A 15,772-nucleotide genomic window follows, 5' to 3' on the forward strand; every position below is an offset into this window, starting at 1 on the left:
TTACTAAAAAAATTTACTAGAATGTAAATGCACAGAGTACAATTAAAACGAACAAACCTTTATGTTATATAGTTCAATAGTTTTAAAAGACGATCGCACGCCTCTGTCGGATCAAAGTCGTAACTAATCAGTATTGCAATTGGCAACGAGTGTAGCACGAGTGAAACAAGAGATTAAAAAATGGCATCCGCGCCGACGTCGCACAATGAGGTTTCCCAGGAATTTTCTGTCAACAAACTCATACGTGTCGGTTATTATGAGCTGGAAAAGACAATTGGCAAAGGAAATTTCGCCGTTGTAAAAATGGCCACTCATGTCGTAACAAAATCTAAGGTAAAAGACGCCGTAGAAATCTTTCAGTTACAAACACAAAATCCGTCATTTTGTCGTTAATATCTTCTGCATAGCTGTGTGAATATTTTCTTTACTCTTATGTATTTAATATTTATTTATAAATTATAATTCTTTTATATAATTATACTTGGTTGGTGTATCCAAATAAGTATCGTTCAAAAATACGTTTTACTTTGTCAACGTTGAAAAGGTTCACTTTTGCATTATTTAAAATATATAGCTTATTAAATTTTTTCATAATTTCTTACAATTATAGATTAGATGTTACAGTACAACAAGTAAAACTGTAATGCATTAAGAGAAAGATATATTCTTTTAATTTTAGATTAATGTGTAGTACAATATATATGAATTTCTAAATACCTATCATTTTTTTAAATATATTATTAACATATTAAAATATTGGGTTGTCTAGAAAGTTTGTAGTGTAGATTTCTTACTAAATCAAAGTCAGCATTCTTATATGTAAGTCTATTTATTAAATTACGCATTCGCCGCTTGGTTTCATAATTTGCTGCTATTGTTTTGACAACTTGAGTTTTAGTCTGACGGAAGTTACTTCTCACCATTTCTATTCATAAGAACAAAATTCTCCAAACAGATAGTAAGAACTTTTTTGACAACTCAATGAATAGATGTCTATAAGGAGATATAAATGGAATACAATTGCATTAGTTTATTAAAATATTTATATACACGCACACATATATACCCATGCACATAAGTACTTTATACATATAATATTTTTAAAAAAATTGCAGTTTTTGAGGACAGATAGTATTTGTTACAATAAGAAAAAACTAATAAGCATGGATCTTGAAACAAACGATTACCTAAATATGACCTTTATTGTTAATATCAAAATAAATGCTTCTTCTGATTTTCATTCACTTTTTATATACAGCCTTCAGTTCTTGTTGCACAGAAGCATGTATTTTTTATAAAGATTCCTGGTTACAGAAGTGTAAACACATACTATACAAATATTTATTATTATATTATATTATATTATTGTACATGGAACTCTGGGTTCATTATATATTGCAGTATTACTTTTTTATCTTATCAAATAGAAACATGATTTGTAATTTTGGAAATAATGGTTTTAAAATCTATATTTTACTAATTTTCTTCGTTATTTTCATAAATATTATCTGCCCTTAAATTCAAGTTTTTTAAACGCTACGTAAAAGTATATAGATAAGATTATTGTAAAGAATAATTTATGATATTTTGCTCTTTCTATTCTGACATGTGTGTTGCGTTTAATGTGAAATGGTTCCAATGACCTACATATATATATGTGTACACTACAGATGAGCATGGGTATCCACACAGTATAGTTAAAAGTGCATTATTTAATATTACATATTTATTTTGAAATTGATTTGTTTAAACATGAAGAAATGTAATTGATAATTAATCAAAAATAGATCTTTTTATAAATAGAGCTACGATGGTAAAAATTAAGCAATTTAAAGCAAATGTTATTTATTTTTTCACTTAATTTAACATTTTGTGACTTGGTTTTTTTATGATAAACAGAGATTATGAAGAAAAATGTTGATTCATCTGAAATTTTATTATTCATAAATAAAGTATATAGATATGGACATTGATAAAGAATTTTATACATTTTATACATAGAATATGATATGCAAGCTTTTATCATTGTCTTTTTATAAGCAGACACAGAGACTATTCAGTAATAAGTGTTATTTGATGCACATAGTAATATTTTCTTAACACATTGACTGTCGTACAACGTATCAGCTGATGTATCGATACCGTTTTTCAGAATCCACAATATATTTTGTAGCAATATCATGGATATATACTATATGATATATTTTATATCAATATACAATAAATTGTTTGATTGTATATAGTCTGGTATTAGAAATTTAATAGGATGCCTAGAATGTCATTTGAACCAAGATATGAAAAAGTTGTAACATTGCTGGAACTCAATGTGTTAAAATTAAATAGTCTCTTTTAAAAAAAATATGGAGATATACACTCTGTTTTTTGAGTAGTAAGGGATTAAAAGAAAGAAGTTTTGATAAATAGCATTATAGGAATACAAATCTATAAGTGGTATTGAGTTAATTTTAAACCAAGTTTATCCAAATTTTAATTTAAAATACAGTTTAAGATGTATAATATGATTTCAAAGTTATGAATAAATATGACATTTATTTAAACTTTGGTAAAAGTAAATTATTCTAATTTTTGATGGAGACTATCTTCATCAAATTATTGAATATCCTCCGTGTGTGGTGTGTGCTCTTGCATGTGTGTGTGTGTGTGTGTGTTGAGATATTAACACATAACTTTTTGTCTTCCTATAATTTAAAAATTACAAGTGTGTGTGTGTGTGTGTGTGTGTGAGCGCGCGCGTGTATAATATGTATAGTGGTATGCACATATATATGTATAAGACATTGTATTCACACACATAACTTGTTATAGGTTGCTATAAAAATAATAGATAAAACTAAATTAAATGAAGAAAACTTAGCAAAAATTTTTCGTGAAGTGCACATAATGAAGAGGTTACGACATCCACATATTATAAGGTTATACCAAGTAATGGAGACGGAAAAAATGATATATTTAGTAACAGAATATGCTCCTGGAGGTGAAATATTTGATCATCTCGTTAGAAATGGTAGAATGCCAGAACCAGAAGCACGAAGAATTTTCCGTCAGATCGTGCTTGCCGTTCGTTATCTGCATCAACAAAGTGTGGTTCATCGAGACCTTAAGGTATAAATTTTTATATTTATTAATTTATATTTTAATGTTGATTGTTAAGGAAAAGAATTTTATAGTTGTAACTAATTTCTTTTCGCTCTTTTTTCAGGCTGAGAATTTATTACTTGATGCAGACAATAATATAAAACTTGCTGACTTTGGATTTAGTAATGAATATACACCTGGTGTTCCACTGAGTACATGGTGTGGTTCACCACCATATGCTGCACCTGAAATCTTCGAAGGAAAGCATTATGATGGTCCGAGAGCTGATGTATGGGTATGTTATTACTTTTTTATATAAAAATCTTGCATGTTTACATTCGAAGATACATAGTATTTAATTTTTAGAAACTAAAAAGTCCATTTTTCAGCTTTTGCTAATTTTGATAATATTAAGATATATTTATCTTGCTTATAGTTTTCTGATCTATATTGATATTATTGTTGAGAAGAAATACAAATATAAAATTTTTCAAATAAAAATTGTAAAAATTAATGAAAAATTGAAATTAAATAGAATCAATCTACACGATAAAATAAAAAAAAATAATTAAAAAATAACGTGCTTAATTTCTAAAAGTTAAATTCAATAACGTGTATGTGTGTGTTTGTTTATATATACTTATGTTTATTAATAAATAAATAATGTTGCAGAGCCTTGGCGTTGTCTTATACGTATTAGTTTGTGGTGCTCTACCGTTTGATGGACCTACAATGCAATTGTTACGATCTGTAGTTGTCTCAGGGAAATTCAGAATACCATTTTTCATGTCTGCAGGTAAATATTTATAAGCTAATTTATGTAATGGAGTTTGGTTATATATATTACTAGAATTAGTAAACTTTCTTAGATAAAAGCTATATTATTTTTTTAATGGTTATTCTTTAAAGGGTGAAGGTAAAGTATCATGTTATTTAAAACACATATAATGGAAAGGCTCCATATGTTAACAAACGAGAAATATAATGGTATCTCGATCTGAGATCGGTGTACAATCTAAATTTCTTTAAGAAAAATTAAAATTTAGCACTAACATGCTGCGACGGCTCTTATCGCCATTCCATTATATTTCTCGTTTGTTATCATGTTATTATTGTGTATTATTGAAATGAAGAAACTATAAGAATTCAAAAATTATTTTATTTATCCAAAATATTTCATTTTATAACCATGTATATCCATATGTATCACTGCATTATCGCTGCACCCTGTATATCTCATGTAAATACATATCTTAATTTAACATTTAGACAAATTGAGTATTTTTTCAAGTATTTGTATATTCTTTCTTTTCGTTTCATTTCTATTACATTCAAAGAAATGTGTATGTATAATGTTATATTTGTAACTAAAATAATATTTGTTATTTTAGATTGCGAAAAACTGATCAGGCATATGTTGGTAGTAGAACCAGAGAGGCGTTTAAGTATTTCACAAATCTTGACGCATTCATGGATGGATGGAGAGGGAGTAGTGGAGTTAGAACCTGGAGGGTGTGTATTGTGATGAATGTATATTGTGTAATTTTATATTTTAAAGAAAGAAATGTGCATTTTAACATTCTAGACCATTTCTTTGTTTAAAATATAAGATATATTTTACTCTTGCACTTTATTATAATTTTTTAAATTAATTCTTTCTATTTTCAGATGCAGTCCTGATGTCAGTGTTCCACCACAATTAAATCAATTAGTAATAGAGAATATGTTGAGATTGCCCGGACTCAGCGCAGATACATTATTACAAGCTATTAAAGGAAATACTTTTGATCATGTATCAGCTATATATAACTTGCTTGTTGACCGATTAGAACCAACAATGCCTAACTTACCTAATATCCAAAGTATGCCGGGTGATTACTTGCCAGATGATGCACATTCTCAATTAGAAAAGGTGATTATGTTATATTTAAGAAAAAGAATAAGACACCTGACTCATCTAGTTTTATTTTTATAACTATAAATGAGCATTTTGGGCTTGTAAGTAATTAAAAGAGAATATATATCACATTTTTTATATCATTCTCTTACATGCAATGTATTATATTATAAAATCAGAATATATTAATATATTTGTAAATTACAAAGTTACATTTTTTGCAGTATGGTGAAACTGAAGCGGAAACGGAAGAAAAAAGTAGTCTTTATTTGCCATCCGGTACACCTTATCATACAACAAGAAGACACACAGTTGGACCTGGCGATGCGGTGCATCAGTCCCCAACGTCATATCCTTATAATCATATGTCAGGATATCAAACTTTACGACCTCTTCCTATTCATTATAACATGGATCCTCAAGTTTTACCACATACGAATTTACCACTGAATCTTCCTTTAATTCAACATCAACCACCTCAAAATTTCCAAATAAAAGATCAGCATTTATTGAAGCCGCCTCCTGTGATGGGAGCAAGTAAGTTTTCTTCCGTGTATATATTTTTCAATCATTTAATTTATTATACTGAGAAATTAATTTTTAATCTTAAGCTGTTTTGTTAACTTTTTAAATGTTCATGACATTTGCAGCCAGCAGCTTTGGTAGAAGAGCTTCAGATGGTGGAGCAAATCTTCATATATTTCATCAACAACAGAGTAATAACGTTAATAACGACGAAGATGGTGGTTGGAGTCAACCTGGTAGCAGGGAACAATTACAGCCTGTAAGTGTATTAAGATATATTTCAAATATAATTCAGATTCAAATAAGAGAAAAAAAACAATGAAATGATGAAAATACTTTACTATATACATATTGAATAATAAAGTAAAACTGCAATTGATCATAAAATTACTGAATACTGAATAATTATCAATTGGTTAAGAATAGCATATTTTTTTTCAAAGAAAAATCTGATCTAAAGCATGAAAAAGGATATATTTTCAAGAATTTTTTGAAGAAAATTATTCATTTTCAAAAATTTTGCACACATTTATTTATATTTTAAAAATCTTCATGAATTTTAATATGTTAAAATATAAAATAATTTTTGCCTTTTAATTTTAAATATAGCGCTTTTAAAAAGATCTAGGTTGACACAATTACAGCGATTATACTTCTTTTAAATGAAAAAATTAAAAATATTTTTATTTATTATGAGTACAGTTATAATCCATATCAATCATTTTTTATTTTTCACTAATTTTTAAATAAAAATATGTGTGTAGTTACAGAGTAGTAGTTCAGGATTAGTACAGTGTGCCCAATCATTAAGCGTTGCTGTCAGTACTGCGAGTGGAGAAGGCAGCAATAATAGCAGTGGTAGTAATAGTGGAAATAACGACAGAAGAAGGAAAAGTGGTCTTACCACAGTTATGCATCGGCCAGGTATGATGTAGTCTAAATTTCAATAATATGTTGAGTGTTTCTCTTTTCTTTTCACAATTAACGATTTAAAATTGCACAACTTATAATCACGCTTTATATATTTATTTCACCAAATTATAAAAATCCCATAATATTTTTTTTGTTTCAAAAAGAGAGAGAGAAAGAGAGAGAGAGTGTTTTTGCGTGAAATAACGCGGCTTTTATATCAAATGGACAGATGATTTAATTACAAGTATATCGTATATAATTTTACTTTGTTCTGAGTATGTTCTGTTTTGATATTAATGTCTTATTTGCCAAACGTATCATGCTTTATTATATCGTCCTCAGACAATTTCAATATCATCTATTTATTCCTACGCATATATGCATGTATCTGCACGCACGTGATATTCCAGTCTTACTAAAAATCAATATATTAATAAAAGTTTCTCAGCACATCTAGAGACCAAAATTTTAATCTTTTGACACAGTCATTTTTATTTTCAACTTCTTCAAAGATAAAGATTAAAAATCTACATTTTCTACTTGTCTGTCTTTTGAAGTGCCAATCATCTCTTAACGGTACATACGCAGAAAAAAAATATTTTGACTACGGACAACATTTTTATTTTACGCATACTTGCGTAATCATGTGATCATTGGCAAGTGTCAGTGATAGAAGATAGAGAAACGCAAAGGAAATAGAGTTTAGATACTATCGATTGCGAATGGACATATGTATATATATAACATTAATCTTATCAAAATCATACCGACTTCAACGTATTATAGATATGTATAGCTCTAACATTTATTTGATTAGATTTTTGCACTTTCTCATATTTTTATGTTACTTGTGTTATATTTGAATTATTATTTTTTTAAGCATTTAGATGTTTTATATTTTATTCAGTTTTATTTTTGATTTTGCATGTTTTTTGTGCCCACTGCACTTCCGTGCCTCGTTGGTTGGTAATATGCATGTAGTTATAAATCCGGAACTGGTAATGGAGGTAGAAGCTAGGATGAATAGAGCTTACCTACCATCACGGCTGTTACCACCAGCTCATCTTAGAGGATCAACACTTCCGCACTACAGGAAAACTTCATTATATCATACTAGTACTGGTAAAATTTTTGTACTTTTGTTAATTTGTGAATTGTTTTGCGTTAATTGAGAGAAAGATGATTACAGTTTTTATTAATTTTAATCTATTTAATTTGTTATATTAAATTATATTTAATTCTTAACATTTTAACATTATTAGGAATAGGTATGATTTATTAAATAATACAGATTGAATTTACATGCTATTTATTCAATATATATATATAGTATTCTGCATTGTGCTTCTCTGAAACATCTGTACGTATGTAAGCTGAACCATCTAACATTATACAAAGAAATCTTGATTTGATAGTAAAATAAAATATTTGAGAAATTTGATGGTTGAAAATATTATCATTAGCAAAATTTTTTTGTCAATATCATTTATTTCCAGATTTTAAGATTATTAATATTTTTTTCGATTGTATTAAAGATATTCTATTTTTGAAGAAGAGCGCAAAAAATTAATGGATGTAAAAATTAAAATTTTTTTTATTAGTAGAGAAGTGTTTAAGCTAATGTCAAGACAAAATGTTGGTGTTCAAAAACTTCTGAAAATTACATGTTGAATTTTTTTATTTTCTCTCAGAAAACTTTATTCTATTATCAAAAGCGGAAGAGATTTCGGATGATAATGTTAAGTGTACTATCTTATACGTGCGCGTCTTTTCTATCACATACGCACGCGCGCGCGCGCGCTCACACACACACACACACACACACACCGAGTTGTCCTAAATCACTATTATTTTTATTTTCTCATCTAGTTTTATAAACGATTACATTTTAAATTTAAAAATTCTGTCAAAACTTTATTACTAGCATTGTGGTGATTCATAAAAATTGTTTGTATTAAAGAGCAGAAAAGTTAAAAGCAAATATCATGCTTCAAAACGTCACCAATTGATAATAAGCGACACACGAAAAATAAAAAAAATTCAATTGTACGTACCCAAAGTTTGGTATTGATATACGTTACATTGATCTTATTTTTAATAATTTAAATTTTTAAATCTGAACAAATAGGTAGATTAGATAAATATTGATTTTCCTGTACATACAATTTCCTGTTCAACAATAAGATATTACTTTATTCATTTTTTAAAGATAATTTTCATAAAACAGGACTTACATTTATTTAATATTTTTTATTTATTTAATTTTTTGACATCTTATGTACCAGGGTGTACCATTTTAAATGAGGACTTGAAATTCTGAATTAGATGAAGATACAAGAAAAATGATTTAGACAAAAGTTGCAATACTATTTTGAAAACGTCCGAACGTCAGGTACAAAAATCTACAGTAAAATTTTGGGGGTTCATATTGAAAAATTGAAAGTGATTTAAAGACGAATTCGAGATCAAACCGATAGCGCTGTTTTCTCCTTTCAGTTCTGCAAGTTTTGTCTGTAATACTTTTATATTTTTATTCAATTCCAAGATATTTTTGATCCTCTTAGGATGACCATACGTATGAATAATTATTGTGAATCAATGTATGAAAAGTACAAGAAGTTTTATAACATTAATCCTTTTAATTTTAAGACAAAAAGGAAGAATAGTTTCTAGATCATATGTACAATAGATGCATCCTGCAAAACTGAAATATATATTTTACTATATATTAGTTTATTAGGTAAAAACTTTACGCAAATAAATTAATTTCTAATATTTACACATATACATTACCGAGTTATGCTAAATTATTTTCTAATGCTTATATTAATTTTAGTAAGCAATAGAGAGTCGTATAAGGAGCCGAGCAGCCACGTTGCTAGTGAAAGATATTCACCTGTTCGTCGAGCATCGGAAGGATCAGGTGCACCTGGACCAGGCATCCAAGCTCTCCAACAAGAGTATCAACAGTTGCAGAGACTAGCATCTCCTTCACACAGTCCTGCAAGTATTCCTGGATCTCCTGTACATGAAAGAGGTGTAGCAGCAATTACACAAGGTATTATACAAAATTGAAAGAATTCTTCGCTAATGCAAATTCATAGTTGACACAATGACTTAAAAAATTTGTTGTTCATCAACGATAGGTCTGAGTGGTTTAACTACGACGCCGCAAGGAAGTATCGTGCACGGTACACCAGCACAGCCACCAGCAACACCTTTAGATTTAAGTCCACTTAGGCATCATAGATCACCCGCTACTACTCCTGTGAATTACTCCCCCAGTAATAGTCCAGCGTTGGATATGATACAAGAAGAACATTCTGCAGAGATTTCAAGGGTATGTGTTACATTGAGATACAATATGCGTATATTGAAATTGTGTATATATTTAACGTATATTTAATTATGTTGTACATATTTTACTTAAAATATTTATTACTAAAATTAAAAAATTTGCTTACAGGTGCCACCGCAAATTTCAGTAACAGATGTCCTCGGCGGACAAGTGACGTTAATTAGTTGCTCGCCTTCTCCGACTCCATCGCTCGATTCACTGGAGGATGCGTTACCTCATTACAATACTCTTCCGAGTTTTATTATCTCAGAACCGTGCGATCCTTTGAGACCTAGTATTACACGCGGTATCGGTAGGCCACTTAGTACGATACCTACCGAAGTCGAGGTAACTCTGTCCGACGAGTCGAGCAGATTGAATTCCGAAGCTATATTAGGTCGCGTTAAACAAATAATAGATGCGAGAGCACCACCAAAGGGTTTCATATTTTCGGGGGAGGAAATGGAAGGTAGTGGACTTAGTTTAGAATATCCGGGTGGCGTACAAATCGAACTTAGAGTATGCGAATCGGAGGAAAGAGAAGTGAAGGGTATAAAAATGCGTAGGATTAGCGGGGACCAATTGCAATACAGTCAACTTTGTCAGCAATTGATTTCGTGTATTACTGTTTGACGACAACCAGCGTATAATATAACACTTTTTTATACATTACGTTACATTCCTAGTGCAACATACACTGTTCATCACAGTATTGCGTATAAATGCTGCATACACACAATCGGTATTTTGATATTGCCATTCTTCATATTATATTTACACGTGTAATATTCAGTGTATTATAGCTTTCTTTTTTAATATTTAGTTTGAGTGATAAGAAGCCATTTTATTTATGACTTACGAAGTTATTAGAAGATACGAGATACACAGGATGTGTATCCATGTTTAAAACATTCTGAAACATTTCATTGTTATATACATATTTGGTAATTTATCAAAAAGTATATATTTTTGTTCTTTTTACTTTTGACAGATAAATAAATATTAGATCTGTTCTTTTTAGCTGAACTGGATGCACTAGTTCAGAATTTTTCTCCTTCCATTGTAGAGGAAAAGAGATGAACTCTGAACTAGTCCAGTCAGTTCAGCTATAAAGAACAAACCTATTAAATGAATGAATTTAGGTAAAAAAGATTTTAATAAAAATTTCTTTATATTAGTGTACAATTAAAGATTTATAATAGCGCTCAGATGATATATAGGGAGTTTTCCAGCCGAGAACACAGTCGACGCAGTGTGACAGTTTCGATAGAAATTTTTTCTGCAATAATGCGGGTTATATGAGTCAATACAATTACTTTGTATAAAAATTTATGTTAAGATTGTATGTGTAGCGCTAAAATATTATTTTTTTTTTTATCTTTTGTTTTACTTTTAAAAATTTTATCGACTCAATTAAAATTTAACTTATTAATAAATTAAGTACGTATAATAAAAAAACGTTAACACGAAAAGTGGCTTCTTTTTTATATTATATTAATTATAATAGATAACATTTTATATCAACAACTACTATATATCGTAGTTATTTTAGCAAAAATGACAAGTGTAAGTTAAAGAATTTGTGGTTAAGAAGAATCAAAGTCACCAATCAGTGCAATAATTGTCGGAAATTAAAAGGTGTTTAATCAAGCACCCATGCACTGTGTTGAATTGTGTCTGACAAAGTCTGTGTTTTCTTACTGGAAAACCCGTATAGATACACGGAATTAATAACTAGGATGTCCATTTTACATGCATTTGACCAAGACTGGTTCAATGCATGTGCATCAAGTGCTATTGTTGCTTTCTATTGTAACGTTCTATTATAACGTTCCTTTCTATTATATACATATTCTCGATGTTAAATACGCGTAGATAGACGAAAAAGTTTCCTTATTTGTATTATTATCGGATATCTATTAGCTTAATTATACAGAGAAACACAAAAATAAGGATATTGTCATTTCTACTGGATTATAAAACAATTCTCTTTTTTTGTGCCACATGTGTATAATTTACAGCATGAATAGATATAGATGTAATATTAACAATGATTTTAAAATAATTTTATTGTAAATACATTATGACAATGTCGTTATTTGCATTAAGTAAAAATTAACGACAAGAATGTGCACATTGAATTTCAATGTGTATGTAAAATTTAAAAATTATGAAGAAATGTTAATATGTGAAAAGGCAATATTTCTATGAAAAATTATCATATATATAAAAAAAGCATGTGCAATGATTTTCGACATAAGAGTATGTGAATGTATGATTTGCGTTCTTAAAATGAAAACATGAATGGGACTCTTCGTTTATTGTTACGGATATACATAGTTTGCTTTTTACTTCCTCTCATTACTCGAATTTTTTAATTGTTATATTATGATGTGCAGAGTAAACCATTTAATAGTATTACATTGTATAATTCTGTTATTATTTATTTTATTAAAAAATGAGTTAGGAAAGAAATATATGTATATTGTTTTGTTGTTTTAAGATGACACATATATTGACAAAATTTTGATATCATGCATTCACTACTAGATTACAATTATTCTTTCTAAATGTTCAACGTTTTTTTACGAATAAAATATCGTAGATTTAAGTAGAACCAATAAAATTATAAATTATATAATTTGATTAAATATTCTGGAGTACTTCTTGCGATTTTTCATATTTATTATGAAACATACGAAGCATTAACTTGCAGACCATTTTACGGTCGATCCTCAAGACGATGTTCATCGTTTACAAGTAAATATTTATCATATTTATATTTAGAATAGTTCAGCAATATGTTAATTTTATTGGTTATACTAAAAATATGATAGATATAGCTTTTTAATATTTGATTCATGTTGATATAATCTACGATGTTTTATTGAACGAAAAAAAGAAAAAGAAACAAACGTGGAAGTGCTATTTAATAAAATAGAGGTCATCTTGGTGCTTTATATATGATAGATGCTGACATCAACCCCTTTTGTAACCATAAGATTTCTTCCTAAGTTACTTTATATAGCGTGATCCATTTTAATCCTTCCATTCGATTATTTCCAATCCGATATCCAAGTTACTCTGTTTCGAAGGTAATTTCTTATGGACAGTATATCTTTGTTTTAGCGGAATCGCTTCCAAGTAGATTTTTATTTTTTTTAAATCTTTTTTAAAGCCAATTTTCTTAAGACTAAATAATTGAAAAGTATATACCTTGTTAAAATTACAAGTTTGATTTGACGTGTTTAAAAAATTTAAATTAACAGATTCTATATTTGTTATTGTGAAATATCAAATATAACGTTAATGAATAATAATATTATATGATAATATTATTAATTATATTATTGCAAAGTTAATATTAAAAATGAAATATGAAACAATTTTGAGAAAAATAAATGTTTTAACGTTTTCATCTTTATTGGTTTGCGAGAAATTGAATTTATGAAAAAGTTAAAACCCTTTTTTATTTAATGTCTTTATAAATATCAAATAAATAAATTTATTAAAATGCTATGTATAAATATTTAATTCAAGTATAAGAGAATCTAAAAAATGCAGTCTCATACTTCTTTATGAGATGTGAAATCTGACATAGATATATTTATAATAAGCAAACTTTCTTAAAAAATTTTATTAAAATGACTACAGAGCACTTAGTATTTATTTCTAGTATTGATTGTTTTATTTCAGTGTGCAGATGAGTATTCGTACAAATAGTACGAATAGTTTCAAAAATAAGGTATGTTTAAGAAAAGGCAAATCTTATTCTGTACCTTTTTTTTTACATGCTTATCAAAATAAATTTTATTTCTTACATATTTTTTGACAATTACCAGGCATATTCAAGCATTTGTCCCAGAATGACATTAGCTTTCAAATATCTACTGCATAAAGATTCTTATTGTCCACTTCTTCCTTAATTAATTCAAATTATTTTTCTGAAAAGTGTTTTCTAAATTTTCAAATTAAGTAAAAATTAAAGAAATTAGAATAAAATTTTAATTTTTTTTTAATGTACTTTACTTTCGTATATGTTTAATTCACATGGTAACTTTAATTCAGCAAAATTATAAAGAAACAACATTGTAAAAGATATTTGACATGTCCATTTTACACCACGATTTGTAATTGTGTGACATGTGCTCGACAAAAATAGAGCTTATGTCGACGACATTATAACGAATACCCTCTAGAAGAGTCGTAAACTAATAATTATACTGTCCAGCATTACTTCCAAATGGAGTAACTATTTAAAATATTTTTTTAATCATTACTAATTTTACACTTATAAAGATTGAAATGGGTTACTCTGAACATATAAGATGACTCATTTTAAATGCAAACCTTGTTTAAAAGAGGACTTGACTATCTATTATACAGGGTTTTAAACAAAAAATCATTCTCTTAATATTTACTATAAAAATATCAAAAGGGTTTATTTTGTACATTTCTTACGAAGCTTTATGTAATGAAATTATTTATACATTCTGTAGATTCTCTCTTAATTCATAGTACTTCTCAATATTCTTTATGTAATATCTAAACTATGTGGTATATATAGATATATATTATTTTTAAATATTATTTAATAAGAATATATATAGATTGTATCACATACATTTCTGATCAGGTAAGATGCATTTTATATTAATATTTTATATTAAATTTCTTGCGTCGGGGTTTTTAAGCAGTAAAAATATCTTTATGGTACAAATATTATAATTATGTAAATAGGTAATTAAATGTAAATACACACAAACACACACACACACACACACACACACACATACACACTTTTACATACGCGCGCGCACACGCACAGTATATTTCGAGAGTAAACTAATTGTAAGCACTTGTGGTGCAGGGTTGATTGAGCTAACCGCTTTAAAGATTAGAGATTGCGAGCAACCCTGCTACTTGCCAATCGATTAACCTTTGTAAAAAATATTTTGCTAAATAACAAAGATACATTTGGGTTATAGAGGCGTATGTACATAATGAAAAAATGTATGATAAAAATCAGATTAATGCGTAAGGAATACAGTATGTAGTTTCTAAATTCTGCGTATTTTCTTTCAACTTTTTTCTTTTTACTTCTGAAGAAGCACATCATATACGAAAATCAATTTCCCAAATCCTGTCTCCCATGATAAACAAGTTTTATTTTAAAATCTCGTACAAAATTTTACAAATTAATCGTTTACGTAGAATAAAAAATATTTCTTTGATTACTTATCATATTAAGAAGAAAAATAATAACACGTCCCATCTTCTATTAACATCAGCTAATCGAAAACTCACTTTCTCACTAATCGCAATCGCGGTAGGGAAAGAAATATGCCAGTTTTATTACAGTGGTATTTGCCATCTGCTTATTCATTAAATAGCGATCGATTGGCCATCGTTTGGTTGTTGCCACTGCAAAGTTAATAAAAGACGTGTTGTGTGATGTAAAATTTCATGTGCCTTTTCTGATTTTTGACACAAAATAAATATTTTAAATTATTAAATATGGAGAAAAAAAATATATACATATATTGTATAATCGGTGAACGCTGTAAATGCATTAAATTCTTATCTCAAGAAGATATTTCCGACGTTGAGTACACGCTTTGCGCCGAAAGTTGCCGCAGCGAAAGGGTTAACACACTTGGATTTGCAGTGTGCAATTCGGCGGCGACGCTCCCTCCCCCGCTTGGCACGTTGCACACGCTCGAGAACTTTTCGTGCATTCTCTTCCATGGACCGCTAGCAGTCCTTCGCTCCCCAAGTTTGATTCCACGGCGTTTCGCAGTCGGCATACCGGAGGAAGAGTGCCATTTTCAATGGCTTTATGTTCCATATTTTGCGTCTTATATATTGCGAAAAGCGTTATACACATTGCACGTAACACGCTGTATGTTCACGCGTTGACTGCCGAGTTAATTAATAATTGTTGATCTAAATCCGTAACTAACAAATGTAAATAAAAGATAGTAAAAAAATTATCCTGGCGTCAC

General features: G+C 28.7%; 1 protein-coding gene across 2 annotated transcripts; it reads left to right on the plus strand.

Moving 5' to 3' along the window:
- The first annotated feature begins 106 nt into the window (after window positions 1-106).
- On the plus strand, window positions 107-14,832 carry LOC105669259 (serine/threonine-protein kinase SIK3-like). Of its 2 annotated transcripts, XM_012362128.2 has the most exons (13): window positions 107-333; window positions 2,827-3,123; window positions 3,221-3,391; window positions 3,769-3,892; window positions 4,488-4,608; window positions 4,765-5,008; window positions 5,218-5,530; window positions 5,644-5,777; window positions 6,283-6,442; window positions 7,412-7,552; window positions 9,267-9,488; window positions 9,577-9,770; window positions 9,897-14,832. In XM_012362128.2, exons 1-13 carry the CDS (start codon window positions 181-183, stop codon window positions 10,398-10,400), a joined length of 2,778 nt encoding a protein of 925 aa, XP_012217551.1. In that variant the 5' UTR covers window positions 107-180; the 3' UTR covers window positions 10,401-14,832. The 2 variants fall into 2 exon arrangements, with proteins under 2 accessions (XP_012217551.1, XP_012217552.1); XM_012362129.2 differs by lacking the exon at window positions 7,412-7,552.
- The last annotated feature ends 940 nt before the right edge of the window (window positions 14,833-15,772 follow it).

Source organism: Linepithema humile, chromosome 4 (genome assembly GCF_040581485.1).
Source record: "Linepithema humile isolate Giens D197 chromosome 4, Lhum_UNIL_v1.0, whole genome shotgun sequence".
NCBI classification, from domain to species: domain Eukaryota; kingdom Metazoa; phylum Arthropoda; class Insecta; order Hymenoptera; family Formicidae; genus Linepithema; species Linepithema humile.

Excerpts from the sequence above, each read along its gene's own strand:
- LOC105669259 (XM_012362128.2), top strand. The coding sequence starts at position 181 with ATGGCATCCGCGCCGACGTCGCACAATGAGGTTTCCCAGGAATTTTCT. Across the intron at positions 334-2,826 it reads ATGTCGTAACAAAATCTAAG|GTTGCTATAAAAATAATAGA; the intron begins GTAAAAGACGCC and ends AACTTGTTATAG. Across the intron at positions 5,531-5,643 it reads GCCTCCTGTGATGGGAGCAA|CCAGCAGCTTTGGTAGAAGA; the intron begins GTAAGTTTTCTT and ends TGACATTTGCAG.